Source organism: Notolepis coatsorum (genome assembly GCF_963971535.1).
Source record: "Notolepis coatsorum genome assembly, chromosome: 10".
NCBI classification, from domain to species: domain Eukaryota; kingdom Metazoa; phylum Chordata; class Actinopteri; order Aulopiformes; family Paralepididae; genus Notolepis; species Notolepis coatsorum.
This window is the reverse complement of record NC_140174.1, coordinates 98,043,543-98,058,272: the sequence shown is the minus strand read 5'-3', so window position 1 is coordinate 98,058,272 and position 14,730 is coordinate 98,043,543. Positions and strand designations below refer to the sequence as shown.

General features: G+C 41.8%; 2 protein-coding genes across 2 annotated transcripts in view; one reads left to right on the top strand and one right to left on the bottom strand.

The window, feature by feature from the left end:
* LOC311236010 (clustered mitochondria protein homolog) overlaps positions 1-12,489 on the bottom strand; it is a 79,110-nt gene extending 66,621 nt beyond the window's left edge. The window contains exons 1-2 of the mRNA XM_084323579.1: positions 12,325-12,489; positions 4,958-5,132 (exon numbers count right to left, since the gene is read on the bottom strand). Of these exons, the coding sequence (XP_084179705.1) occupies positions 4,958-5,042 (85 nt within the window). The 5' untranslated portion in view covers positions 5,043-5,132; positions 12,325-12,489. The remainder of the gene's footprint in view (positions 1-4,957; positions 5,133-12,324) is intronic.
* A 170-nt stretch (positions 12,490-12,659) lies between these two features.
* LOC311235862 (triacylglycerol hydrolase DDHD2-like) overlaps positions 12,660-14,730 on the top strand; it is a 99,218-nt gene continuing 97,147 nt past the window's right edge. The window contains 2 exon segments of the mRNA XM_084323371.1: positions 12,660-12,801; positions 13,814-14,023. Of these exon segments, the coding sequence (XP_084179497.1) occupies positions 13,901-14,023 (123 nt within the window). The 5' untranslated portion in view covers positions 12,660-12,801; positions 13,814-13,900.

The following is a 14,730-nucleotide window of genomic DNA, read 5'->3' as shown; positions in this document are numbered from 1 at the left end:
TCTTACCCAGATGAGAAACATTTAAAAAAGCCTACCATTCATAATAATAATAATAATAATACATACGATTTATATAGCGCTTTTCCTAATTCTCAAAGACACAAAACAAACAATATAATACAATTTTAGTAGATAAAATAAAAAGATATATATAAAATGGTGAGAGGGGAAGGAGTTCATGGGTTGAAAGCAAACCATTGGTAAATTGCCCCCAAATACAGTACCCCCAAATACGACTTTATAAACCCATGCAGAACTTTTCAATAATTATTATTTATTATTATAACTTATTGCGTGCGTTCTGCTTCTGAAATGGATTATATATTATTGCTGTTAGAACAGTTAGATGCTGGCTGCCCAGGCCGTACGCATATAACGCATATTTACAACCTCTCCTCTCCTCTCCTCTCCTCTCCTCTCCTCTCTTCTCTGTATAGATGTAGCAGTACTGTCTATCTGTATGTCATGTATGTCATATATGTTATGATGAATTGAAAATGGGGGACCCTGATGTTAACAAGACGAAAGTCTTTCTCTGGTCTGCATCCCCTTAACAATTGTGTGTATTGAGCTGTACTGTATTGTACCCATTCTGCAATCTGTTAATACAATTTTCAATCAATCAATCAAAACTCTGCTCCACACCTAAAGTTCTGAGCGCACTCTTGAGTTTTAGCCACGGACATTTTAGAGAGAGATGACAGGTGACAGATCCGGTATTTCCGAACCTATAGCTTCGGAAATACCGGATCGGTCACCTGTCATCTCTCTCTGAAAGGAGAGAGCATTATGGATCAGCGGCATTATATATATCAGTATACTGCGCACAGCGATTGGTTCTTGACAAGCGCACAACAAAGCCTACTTTGCTGGAACGATTTATTTCGCACTATACAGTACGTATACGTATAAGTACAAGTATAAGTCTTTATTTGTCATCAGATTAACACACACACACACACACATGCGATGAGCGACCCACAGGAACACACACACATGCACTGAGTCGCAAGTCGTGAGACATGTGTGTGTGTCATTTTGAGATCGCAAAGCGCTTCCTTTGAATATATCAGACAGGGATCAGATGGCGAAACTCGGCTGTTTTACACCCGCCTCATTCGCCTTATAAGGAGATGGTGGGCGTGTCTATATGCAAATGAATTTAGCGCGAACGCGCTTTTGAGTTTAAGAATGAGTGGGATTCAGCATGCAAATCTCCTGGGTACACACAGATTGACGTTAACACTTTGAGTGCCACAGACGTGGTAACTCGTTATTTCATGCCCCCCGTTGAGTGCCACGCGAATTGTCGTTTGATTTTTTTATTAGTGATCTGAATTCATATTTCATCAACAGAGTCTCCCGTTGGTACAGCAGCCCCTCTAGGAGCTCCGATGGGAAAATACCGCCCCCTATCATCTATCCCTGTGTAACTGCAGGGCATTCGATTAGACTGGTGGATGTGTGGAGGGGGAGCCTACTGGCTCCACTATGGTGGCGAGCCGTCTGATCAAGAGGGAAGTGATCGCGAGATGGAAAGCAGCCTGCAATATATACAGCAGCCAATAATCAATCAATAAACGCGATCGATATTTGGAATGGCGATCAGGAATTGGAATAATCTTTTTGGAGAACATCTGATCTAAGGTAAGGAGTCTATGTTACCAGTTTTAGAATAATCAGAGCTGTTTTCACTGAGAAAACAGCGTGTCCCGTATGTGTATATGTGTGTGTGTGTGTGTGTGTGCTGTTGAGGAAATAAGATAATCGATTTCTCAGCTCGCTTCTATTATAGCATGCATAAGTACACATATACTATCGATAATCTAGCGTTTATTTGAAAACGATTCATAAATAGGCCGATAAATGACAACGTGTCTAGTGTATTCGAGAATATTCCAATAAATGCCGTTTATGACGGAATCTTTCTATTTTCCTGAAGTTTGAGAGAGAACGAAAGCTTTTCGAAATGCTATAAAAAAGGATATGAACCGATTAAAAAACAATCTGTTTCGACAATGTTGACTGCAAACAAGTCATTGATAAGCGACAGGCAGATTAGACACATAGCCATAATTTAAAACATAGATTATGCGTTTTTAGCGCTATCATTGAAGTGGATGCTGGCATCCAAGGACATTAATCAACGTTATGGCTGGCACTGAAAGTGTTAAGAACGGCTTGATGAATGTGGCGGTGGCTTTTCTTATTGTTCTCAGACAGGTAAGCAAGAATATAAGAAAAATAATAAGAGAGTATTGTTGAATGAGGCCCATTGTGCATATTATATTGTGTGTGATGACTGAATAAAACAACAACTACTACTACTACTACTACTACTACTACTACTACTACTAACCAGTGTGTAACGGTACACAAAAACCACGGTTCGGTACGTACCTCGGTTTTGAAGTCACCGTTCGGTACGGGTTTTCGGTACAGTGGGGGAAAGATTAAGTTTAAGTTTATTTATTTGGCTTTCCATGTTCCACTCAGGTGCAGTAACTAAATAGGGCTGTCAATGAATATTCTATATTGAAATTAATAATCGAAGAATTAGCGAAAAATATATATATATATTAGATTGTGGGCATGGGCCTGAATGCGCTGCATGACGGATAGGAGACACGCAACGTCATTGAACTGAAACGTGAGAGTAGTAATAACAACAACAACCGCAACCACTGGTCGCAAAGACAGTGATTTGCACTCTGAGCAATCTCAAGCCCCAGTTGGAAATACTTCGGATTTTGATGAACTTGTGAAACCTCGAGACCGTTTTATGCAAGCTATGTAAACTACAGCTGGCCTACCTTCTTTTTTACGCTATTTTGGGAGTTCTAGCGTCAAGAATGTAAGTAGCCTACTTTATTGTAAATCATCCCTCAGGGTAAAACGTTATTGAATAGAGAAAGAAGTGTCATGCAGGTCCCTAATGGTAAATACTATTTCCTGAAAATATATCAATTCATGTTTATCACACCTTGTTTGGAGGCACGTTGCTGTGTATGAATGTCCGTTCTATATGCCGCAAACTATCATTAATTTGATCTCCGAGAGACAAATTCTCAATCTAGCACCAATCCTCCTCACGTACTGAGAGAGTGTGTGTGTGTGTGTGTGTGTGTGTGTGTGTGTGCCACACTATGAGGCTATGCTAAATTACAGGTATTACAGTGTTGTGTGTGGGCTGAACGAACATACGGCCCTTTGCGCAAGTTATATTTTGGGAAGGGGTGAACTTGGAGTTTTTAATTAAATTCTGCATGCAAAAAAAAAGTTCTGCACGCATGTTCCGTTGGTGGTTAGCGTACCGTTGCATTCGTTCGGTAGACAGCGCATACTGAACTGAAGGTCCAGTACTGAAATGGTTCAGTACGAATATGTGTACCGTCAGTTACACCCCTACTAACCACCCAAATTCTCAATCCAACTTTTGACCATGCCCCTAATCTGAGCCGTTGAGCAGTCAATGTTTTTTAGTTTCATGAGAATAGCGCCACCATGAGGCAAGATGACTCAGAACTTCACAGACTCCCTTGCTATTGTAAGGCAAACATATTTCTCAAGTCTGGTGGAAATCTGACAGTGGATTCACAACTAAATAATTTCCTGTTTACTGTGTTTTTCCAAAGTTTGATTGGATCTGGCGGTCATATGGTTTGGCCTATCAATTATCTAAATGACACATTTGAAGATGTTATTCTCCAGATTCCAATAATTTTTCCAATGATTTAAGATGGTGGACTTCATAGGTCCTTATGGCAAGGTTGTTGTGCATGAGTAGATGCATCTCTGGATACCAGTTGTATGATAAACTCATTTGAAAATAGAAAGTTCAGCCTGATGGTGGCACTAGAGGAAAGGTCATAGGGTTACCAAAATCAATAGGCTTCTTCCCCTAGGGGTCATGAATGGTGGTGGTGGTGGTGCAGTGGTTCGCACTGTCACAGCAAGAAGGTTTGACCAGCCCCCTTTCTGTGTGGAGTTTGCACGTTTTCCCTGTGTTTGCGTGGGTTTCCTCCCACACCAAAAAACATGCATGCTAGCTACGTATATCCTATCATTGCCCTTGACCAAGGTACTGGCATTGCAACTGGAGTTGGTCCCTGGGCACCGCACTGTGTGGCTTCCTACTGCTCCTAAATAGTTAGGATGGGTCAAAAGGCAGAGGATGAGGAATTTCCCCAAGGGGATTAATGAAGGTTCAACTTAACAACAAAACAGAAAATGTACCTATGAATTCATAACATTCCCCTGGGTGCTCTCAGTATCATCTATAAAAATCATTCCCAATTCAAAAATAATAAAAAAAAAAATTTATTTAGATTTGTACGTCCATATTTATTATTTTTGTGATTCCATTGTCATTATTGTTAGTGTTATTATTGTCCTGTGAAGTCATGTCTATTATTATTATTATTATTATTATTATTATTATTATTATTATTATTATTATTATTATTATTATTATTATTATTATTATATTGTGTGGCACTGGTGTCATGTGTTGTTTTATATTTCATGTAAAAAAAAGATTTGATAAAAGAAATTATAATAATCATTCCAAATTCACTGTCTATGAAGCAGCTTCAGACTTTATACTTGACGACTTCAGAAGTTTGAGCTTTAACACTCTAGTTCTCAGATTTGGGAGAGAGTCACTCATTCTCACTCATATCTGTGTACCGTCTCAGTCAAGAGTAATAATAACATGTACGACTTTAAAAGAGGTTGGCACTGGCAGTCCTCCTGCAGACGTCTAGCAGTCAGTAACTTAGCTAAAGCGAAGACTCCGTGCAGCACAGAGGCTTGTTCAGACGAGCAGTCCTGTGCTGAATCTCCCACCCTGCTCTCTCTCCAGCCTGGGAGGCACCAGGTGGAAAAAAGAAGGAAGTTCAACAAAGTGGGAAGAAATCAAGAAGAAGAAAAAAAACACATTGTAGTCAAGCCTCACCAGTCGTTCCCTGATTTCTTCCCCCTCCTCCTCCTCCTCCTCCTCCTCCTCCTCCTCCTCCTCCCCGCTTCACTTTGTCCTTCATGTCAGCTTGTTTCTTTTGCCGGCTTCTTCTCTTGTTTTTGTTTCGTTTCTCTGTGCTCAGAAGCTGCCCTCGTAGCCTTGTCACAGAATGCTGGAAGAGAAAGAGAGAGCGAGCGAGAGCGAGAGAGAGAGAGAGAGAGAGAGTGTGTCAGAAGTAGAGTATGTCTGCCAGGATCTGCGTGTTGCAGAGTTGAAGTATGTGAGCGTGTTCAGCACGGTGACTCCTGCCCCTCTGCCTGCACTCTATAGGCAAACCGGGCTTATCTGTCTTCCCTGTGGGAGATATGGCCACACCCTCCTGTTGCTCAACTCGCCCCATTACTCCCTGTCTCTCACTGCCACTGTGTTGGGCTGGGTGTGTCCAAGTAGAACCCTTGAGGTGTGTCTGCCTCCCCCCCCCACAGCATTATTCCATAAGTTCTTCTCTCTCTCTCTCTCCCTCTCTGCCCTGGAGGGAAGGTGTGAACTAAACGTGTCTCACTCTCAACTGTATATTTTGTGAGCGCTCACCCCATTCTTTCATTTATTTGCATTTATTTTAAATTTGTTGGACCTTATGGTGTTCTTGTTCTGTTCTTGACTTAGTGTTATGTTTTCTTCTTGACTTGTTTAAAGAAGACTTGTACGGCCCATGGGGACATTAACGTGTGTTGTCGGGCCTTATAAATAAATTTGATTTGATTCAGTAAGCGTGTGTGTGTATGTGTGTGTGTGAGAGAGAGAGAGAGAGAGAGAGAGAGAGAGAGAGAGAGCCTGCCCGAGGTGACAGGAATCACCAAAGTTCGAAGTACTGTACACCAGTCTGCCCTGGGCTTTGTCTGTCACCTCAACATTCTGTTAATTAAAGTTGTTATATTGCCTGGTTTGGGCTAGACAGAATGGGTACAATACAGTACGGCTCGGGATGCAGACCAGAGAAAGACTTTCGTCTTGTTTACATCAGGGTCCCCCATTTTCAATTCATAATGACATTTATGACATACAGAACATACAGATATACATCATGACATTTACGACATACTGTTACATTTATGACATACAAGATATACAAATATACAGTACTGTTTACCAGAGATCCTAACAGAAACTATATACATTCTAGGGGGAGGAAACTGTACATTAGGAGGGGTGGGTGGGTGGGGGTTTGGACATTTACGGGGGCCAGTTTCGAATTGCAGCCTCCCGTAGGTGCTCTTTGAGGGCGGTTTTGAAGGTGGGTAGGGATTCACATTATTTTACGGCTGTGGGTAGGGCGTTCCACATTGTTTGTGGCATAATTGCGAAACGTGTTTAGTCCCTTGTTTGTGCCGAATCTGGGTTGAACATGATTTGTGGAACTCCCTCTGGTGTTGTGGTCGTGGAATTCACTGACCTTTGGGAAGTATTTCGACATGTACATGGGTATCTTAGTGGTGTAGTTGATCTTGTAGACAAGGCCCATTGCAAGCTGCTGTACTCTGTCGTCTACTCTAAGCCATCCTAGGATGTCAAAATGGGCAGGGGTGAGGTGGGTTTTAAGAGTAAGGTAAAGCAGTAGTCTGACTAGTTTGTTTTGTGATGTTTGTAGTCTTGTTTTTAGTGCCTAGCATAAAAAAAAAAAATAGGAGCCTTTTGAGTCCATTTTCATTCAATATCTTAAGGTGAGAAGTCAAGGAACCCCTTTGAAAATGGCCATACCCATCAAATTAAAGTTAGAATAAAATTGCTTCACTTTGGAGCGAAATCTACCCCCTTTGCCAGTAAACTAGCTTAACACGGCTGGTACCTTTGGATTCCTCAAGATCCAGTTTCATATGATACCAGTATATTTGCGCTAGCTTAAAAAACGAGTCCACTAGGGTCATGAATGGTGGTGGTGGTGGTGCAGTGGTTCGCACTGTCACAGCAAGAAGGTTTGACCAGCCCCCTTTCTGTGTGGAGTTTGCACGTTTTCCCTGTGTTTGCGTGGGTTTCCTCCCACACCAAAAAACATGCATGCTAGCTACGTATATCCTATCATTGCCCTTGACCAAGGTACTGGCATTAAAAAAAAATTTATTTAGATTTTTACGTCCATATTTATTATTTTTGTGATTCCATTGTCATTATTGTTAGTGTTATTATTGTCCTGTGAAGTCATGTCTATTATTATTATTATTATTATTATTATTATTATTATTATTATTATTATTATTATTATTATTATTATTATTATTATTATTATTATTATTATTATTATTATTGTATTGTGTGGCACTGGTGTCATGTGTTGTTTCAAAGGAACCCCTTTGAAAATGGCCATACCCATCAAATTAAAGTTAGCATAAAATTGCTTCACTTTGGAGCGAAATCTACCCCCTTTGCCAGTAAACTAGCTTAACACGGCTGGTACCTTTGGATTCCTCAAGATCCAGTTTCATATGATACCAGTATATTTGCGCTAGCTTAAAAAACGAGTCCACTAGGGTCATGAATGGTGGTGGTGGTGGTGCAGTGATGTTGTGGCATAATTGCGAAACGTGTTTAGTCAATCATTTATTTGGTCAATTATAAATCTTAAATTAAAACCTTAAAAATATAGGATTTATAGTAAAAGTGACAAAGTTCTTCAAGGTTAAATTATTTAGAATGTTGACTGCGAGCTGAGGGATTACAGAATGTAAGATAGTCAATTAATTAATGACGTAAGCCCTGTTGCACTCACCTCCATCATCATAAAAAAGCTGGTCTTTGCTAATCTCAAATCTGGCCTATCACATCCTCACTGGATAAACGTAGTGATGCACGATATATCGGCCGCCGATATAATATCGGCCGATATGGCAGTTTTTTTACACATCGGTATCGGTCAGATATCAAGATAGGGCCGATATCCGATATTAAAAAAAATATATATATGTTTTTTTTTTTTTTTTTTATCTTTTTTTTTCCTTTTTACATGTTTTGGTCTTAAATAGTTTCAAAATATCAGTCATTTCTGAAAATAAGTTACAAAAGTAAAAAAAATTATGCGTTTTGGAAAATAGCTCTTTATTTGATTATCATAAAAAAGTGTTTTCTATACAGAGATATCGACATCGGTAAATATCGGTATCGGCCAGAACAGCAATATTAATATCGGTTATCGGTATCGGCCACAATTTTCACATCGGTGCATCACTAGATAAACGCCCTCTCCTCAGCGCTACACTCCGCCCTCTCCCACCAGGATGACAGCAACACCCATGTGAGAATGCTGTTCATCGACTTTAGCTCAGCATTCACATAACACCATTATCCCCTCCAAACTCATCTACAAACTGTGTGACCTTGTGGAAACAAAGGACCTTGACACCAGTCTGTCTGAAACTGGATACTTGACTTCCTAATCTCATCCCCTCCAAACTCATCTATGAACTTGGTGACCTTGTGGAAACAAAGGACCTTGACACCAGTCTGTCTCCAACTGGATACTTGACTGCCTAACGAACAGACCCCAGTATGTCAGATTAGACTATCTCACCTCCTCCACCCTCACCCTGAACACCAACGTCCCACAGGGCTGTATGCTGCTGAGCCATCTCCTCTCCTCCTTCTTCACCACAACTGCACTCCTGTACATGGCTTCAATACCATTATCAAGTTTGCAGATAACACGACAACAGTGGTGGGTCTCGTAAAAAAACAAAAACAACGAGTTGGCCTACAGGGAGGAGGTCCAGCACCTGGCGGGATGCTGCACCGACAACAACCTGGCCTTCAACACCAAGAAAACCAAGGAGCTTGTCGTGGACTTCAGAAAGACCAAAGCAGGCATGCATGCCCCCATCCATATCAATGGGACAGAGGCTGAATGTGTCTCTCCAGCTTCAAATGTCTGGGTGTCCACATCTCTGAGGACCACTCTTGGGCAATCAACGTTAGCTACGTTAGCTTAGCATATTTACTCTGTAGTGTTTTTCATATACTTTCTTCGTAGGCTCAGGTCCTACGGAGCCAGCTGCAGCATCCTCAACCTGTTTTACTGGACCAGGCAAAATGCAGAGTGGGGAGCCTCCTTAAAATCGCCTCAAGGATAATATGCAAATCCATCAACCAAAGATTCCTGGAAAGTTACACTACAAACATGTTGAGAATGGCCCATAAGATCTTAGAAGATCCCTCACATGTATTACACACAGAATACGAGCTGCTACCCTCCCATAGGTGCTTCAGATCCTCCAAGTGGAAACTTCAAAAATGTATTTGTACCACATTCAATAAGCGTACACATGTGGTCCAACCTATATTTATAGGGCAATATAAAAAGGGCTGTACGATACAAAATAAACTTGGACTTCATAAAATGAATGATGTTAGTTGGGAGGGGAGTAAGGGGTTGTTTCTCTGATGTCTTGTCTGTATGTCTGTCTCTGCTGTAACATGGTTGTCCTATGTTCTTCTTTTTTGTAAGGCAATATTGTGTGTTCCAACACAAAATTTATTTCTGTATCAACAGACAATAAAAAACTATCTTATCTTATCTTATATACATGTTATACATGTACACTACAATGCAATGTACTGCTCCTTCCTTTGCACTCTGGTTAGATGCTACTTGTACAATGACAAATACATTGAATCTAATCTAATGTGTGAGCGACAGAGAGAATTGTACGAGTGAGTGATTCTGGGAGGTGGGTATGGTGACTTTTTAAACCCAGATGTGAGGGTAGCAGCTCGTATTTTGTGTGTAATACATGCAAGGGATCTTCTAAGATCTTATGGGCCATTCTCTTTTTTAAAACTTTATTTTTTTAGCGTTTATCGCTTTTCTGGTCAAGCATGACCGACAGATACAGGGTGAAACGGGATATAGAGCAGGGGAAGACATTCGGCAAATGACGGCGGGTCCGGGAATCGAGTCAACCAGATCCGTGACGCAGCACGGTTTTCCCCGACGCAGAAATAGCGCCGAGATATGCGGTGAGCTACTGGAGCCCCCTTATGGGCCATTCTCAACATGTTTGTAGTGTAACTTTCCAGGAATCTTTAGTTGATGGATTTGCCGATTATCCTTGAGGCGATTTTTTTTTAAACTTTATTTTTTAGCGTTTATCGCTTTTCTGGTCAAGCATGACCGACAGATACAGGGTGAAACGGGATATAGAGCAGGGGAAGACATTCTGGCAAATGACGGCGGGTCCGGGAATCGAACTCGGAGTCCACCAGATCCGTGACGCAGCACGGTTTTCCCCGACGCAGAAATAGCGCCGAGATATGCGGTGAGCTACTGGAGCCCCCCCCCCTTGAGGCGATTTTAAGGAGGCTCCCCACTCTGCATTTTGCCTGGACCAGTAAAAGTTCCACAAATCATGTTAAACCCAGATTCGGCTCAAACAAAGCACCTAAAAACAAAATTACAAACATCTCAAAACAAACTGGTCAGACTACTGCTTGACCTTACTCCTAGAACCCACCTCACCCCTGCCCACTTTGACAACCTAGGGTGGCTTAGAGTAGACGACAGAGTACAGCAACTTGCAATGGGCCTGGTCTACAAGATACACTACACGACTAAGGTACCCATGTACATGTCAAAATACTTCCCAAAGGTCAGTGAATACCACAATCACAACACCAGAGGGAGCTCCACAAATCATGTTAAACCCAGATTCTGCTCAAATAAGGGACTAAACACGTTTAGCAATTATGCCACATCAATGTGGAACGCCCTACCCAAAGCTGTAAAGGAATGTGAATCACTACCCACTTTCAAAAACACTCTCAAAGAACACCTACGGAGACTGCAATTCGAAACTGGCCCCTGTAAATGTCCTAACACAACCCCCTCCAATGTACAGTAAATTACCAAGTATGGTTGTCAATATTCCAATGTACAGTTTTGCTTGTACAAACACAGTGTCCCCCACCCACCCCTCCTACCCAACCCCCCCCCCCCCACCGCCCACCCAACCACCTCCAATGTACAGTCCCCCCCACCCCCCCCCACCCCACCCCACCTACCCAACCTCCTCCAATGTACAGTTTCTACGTAAAATGTATATACTCTCTTTTCTGACTCTTTTCGTATCACAAACAGTACTGTATTTGCAAATCTGGTATGTCATAAATGTATAGATGTAGCAGTACTGTCTATCTGTATGTCATGTATGTCATATATGTTATGATGAATTGAAAATGGGGGACCCTGATGTAAACAAGACGAAAGTCTTTCTCTGGTCTGCATCCCCTTAACAATTGTATGTATTGAGCTGTACTGTACTGTACCCATTCTGCAATCTGTTATAAAGTTTTCAATCAATCAATCAATCAATCAAACAAGGGACTAAACACGTTTCGCAATTATGCCCCTGTAAATGTCCTACCCAACCCCCTCCAATGTACAGTAAATGTCCTAACCCAGTAATACACGTGACCCTCTTCTTGGGACCAAGTAAGGTTTTCGTCGATAATCCAATGTAGTTACCCCCCACCCCGCCTACCCATCCCCCCCCCCCACCCACCACCTCCAACGTACAGTCCCCCCCCACCTACCCAACCCCCCCCAACCTCCTCCAATGTACAGTTTCTTCGTCTAATGTATATACGTTTTTTTTTTTACTCTTTTTGTATCACAAACAGTACTGTATTTGTAAAGCTGGTATGTCATAACTGTATAGATGTAGCAGTACTATCTATCTGTATGTCATAATATGTTATGATGGATTGAAAATGGGGGACCCTGATGTAAACAAGACGAAAGTATTTCTCTGGTCTCCATCCCTTAACAATTGTGTATTGAGCTGTACTGTATTGTTGTACCCATTCTGCAATCTGTTAATAAAAATTTCAATCAATCAATCAATCAATCAATCAATCAATCAGTCTTTTTGGAACTGGAGGACTGTGTAGTATTCCTACAGTATGCTATGTGGGGATTATAGAACTATTTGGTGTGGAGCAGCAAGGGATATATATATTATTGTTCCCTTCTTCAACCCAGGACAACGGTGGTAAGTTTCTTTTTAATTAAGAAGTTTCGCAGTAGGCTCATGCATTCGGACGTCCTCGTCAACCTGTGAAGTCGGGAATTTCCGAGTTTACCACCAGGAAATTGCACTCGAACGGCCGACCAAGTGGTAAATAGCAGTGGTAAAGAGTTTACGATGTTATGATGTGCATGCATACACAATTGACATATCCCTGGTTCAATCTCAATTAAAAAAAACACACAACTAATTATCGGTTAGGCTCAACAGACGACCTGGTTGGTATTCCCAGAATGACATTCAAACATTCCTGCAACATATTGTTTGTGCTCTATCCAAGTTATTTCTAGTTACCTCTTTCTGCTGAAGAACAGGGAATTCAAAGTTACGTAGTAGTTCCTCTTGTTCAAGTTCACCAACTGAAATAGTAGCTGTGCTGGAATGTTCTCACAGAAACGGGCAAAACGGGGGTGAAAGCGTAATATATGCATTATATTAATGCTATTTCGATACCAAGCCGCCCACCGCCCACCAACTTCATGAATTCATGACGTCGGGCTGATGTTTGGACCAAGGCGGTGCCAGAGCCATATTCTGGGCGGTGCCACTGACGGGAGGGCGGTGCCACTGACGAGTGGGCGGTGCCCTGGTGTGGCGATGTCGTGGTCGTCGAAATGACAGGAGGACACCTCTGACCGGAGAGAGAGCAGGACAGCAGCTGTCTGCATTTTCAACAGCGAATGTGACGCGAAGTCGTGGTCGGGATAACGGCTGGCCGTGAGTCACTCTTGTTGTAACCTCAATATAACACCTCGACGTGAACATTGAGAAGTGAGTGTCTCATTCACCTATCTCTACTACGTTAGGATTGCTAGCTAGTTATGCTACCGAATAGTAGCATCCATTAGCCTCAGGTTGTGTTCGCCTTTTTCTTTTCTTTTTCTTTTTACCAGTAGTGTAGTTAACCTAGTTAACCTTCATTACCTGATGAATTGAAAATGGGGGACCCTGATGAAGTCTTTCTCTGGTCTGCATCCCCTTAACAATTGTGTGTATTGAGCTGTACTGTATTGTACCCATTCTGCAATCTGTTAATAAAGTTTTCAATCAATCAAGTAGGAGAAATTAGAACACAACAACTACAATTGTTAGACTAACGTTAGCTAGTTGGCTAACGTTGCCTAGCCAACCATAACAGTAAGCAAGATGACAGGTTTCTATAACTAGCTTCTGGAGCTCGGTAGGTTAGTAGAATGCTCTCTAATCTTCTGTATCAGTGGTTTGCTGCTCTGAGAGATCAGCCGCCAGCGTCCCAGTTTACGAGAATTGGGATTACCCCTAGTTCATCCGCTAATGTGTCGCACAGCTCCTCCTGGTCAATCCTAATTGTGCTAATGTCCAGTTCCCTCCCCCTCGTATGTATATATTTACTGTTAGGATCTCTGTTTAACAGTACTGTATATTTGCATATCTTGTATGTCACAAATGTAACTACTGCATATCTGTATATCATGTATGTCATAAATGTCATGATTAGTTTAGATTAGATGATTAGATAAGATTTGTATATCTGTATATTGCATTATTGTGTATGTCATAAATGTCATTATGAATTGAAAATGGGGGACCCTGATGTAAACAAGACGAAAGTCTTTCTCTGGTCTGCATCCCCTTAACAATTGTGTGTATTGAGCTCTACTGTACTGTACCCATTCTGCAATCTGTTAATTAAAGTTTTCAATCAATCAATCAGGTAGCTGGCGTGTGAAGTGAACAACACAACCTGCAGCAGGTGGCCTCCTAGTAATAACACACCTCGTCCTGGCTCCTTCTCACTCTACAGCTCGAGAGGGACAGTTCCTGTGTCTCAGCGTGTGTCCGTCCATCCCCCCTCCAGTCAGAGCTGAGGAGGGTTGTTGGGGACAGGGTGATGTCACAGACCTCTGGTGAAGAGGGGGGTGTCTCTCAGGCTGCCCCCACCATCAATGCCCGGGATCTGTCGGACACTCCCTGTCGAACTCCCGTTGGAGGGAGTGCACCTGGAGAGCAGCAGGTGAGTCGAGTGTGTAACGTAACTTGTAAGTCACTTTGGATAAAAGCGTCAGCTAAATGTAAATGTAACGTCACTGTACATGTTACATGCTATACTAGGCCTAGTAGGCTCCACTATACATGTACAGTTCCCTCTGCTGACGGTAACCTACAGCAGTGTTTCTCACACATTTTCATGCTAAGGACCCCAAATTGACACGTACTGTAACAGGCCAGGGACCCACATTTGATACCATTTGTCCCAGGGACCCTGATCTGAGAAGGTATTTGTTGTTGGATATGATTTAGTCCAAAATTCCATAACTGTATAATGTTTCAGATAGGGAGATAACAGAGGAGAGTTAAACCTATAATAATCATTCTTATATGTTATTTTGTTGTGTTAACATCTAGTCAATAAAATATTAGTGAAATTAAACCACTGACCTACAGTACTTTCTATTTAGAAATCCACCCAAGCTCAACAGAGCCACATAACTTTGCGTTTTTTTAGACAACCATGTCCTTTCGGTTACAGAAACACATCTACAGCTTTGGTTTGTCACAGCTAGGTGTTGTTATACTTGCTGAGTGGTGAGCTAATATCCCCCAGAGGTTGGCTCATGTTATACTGTTACGGTTGTCCTTGACCTTTCCTGTGCTATACATACACACAAACACACATGCTTCCTAGTGCTCGGAATCGTAAAGGACAGCTTTTGTGAGCCT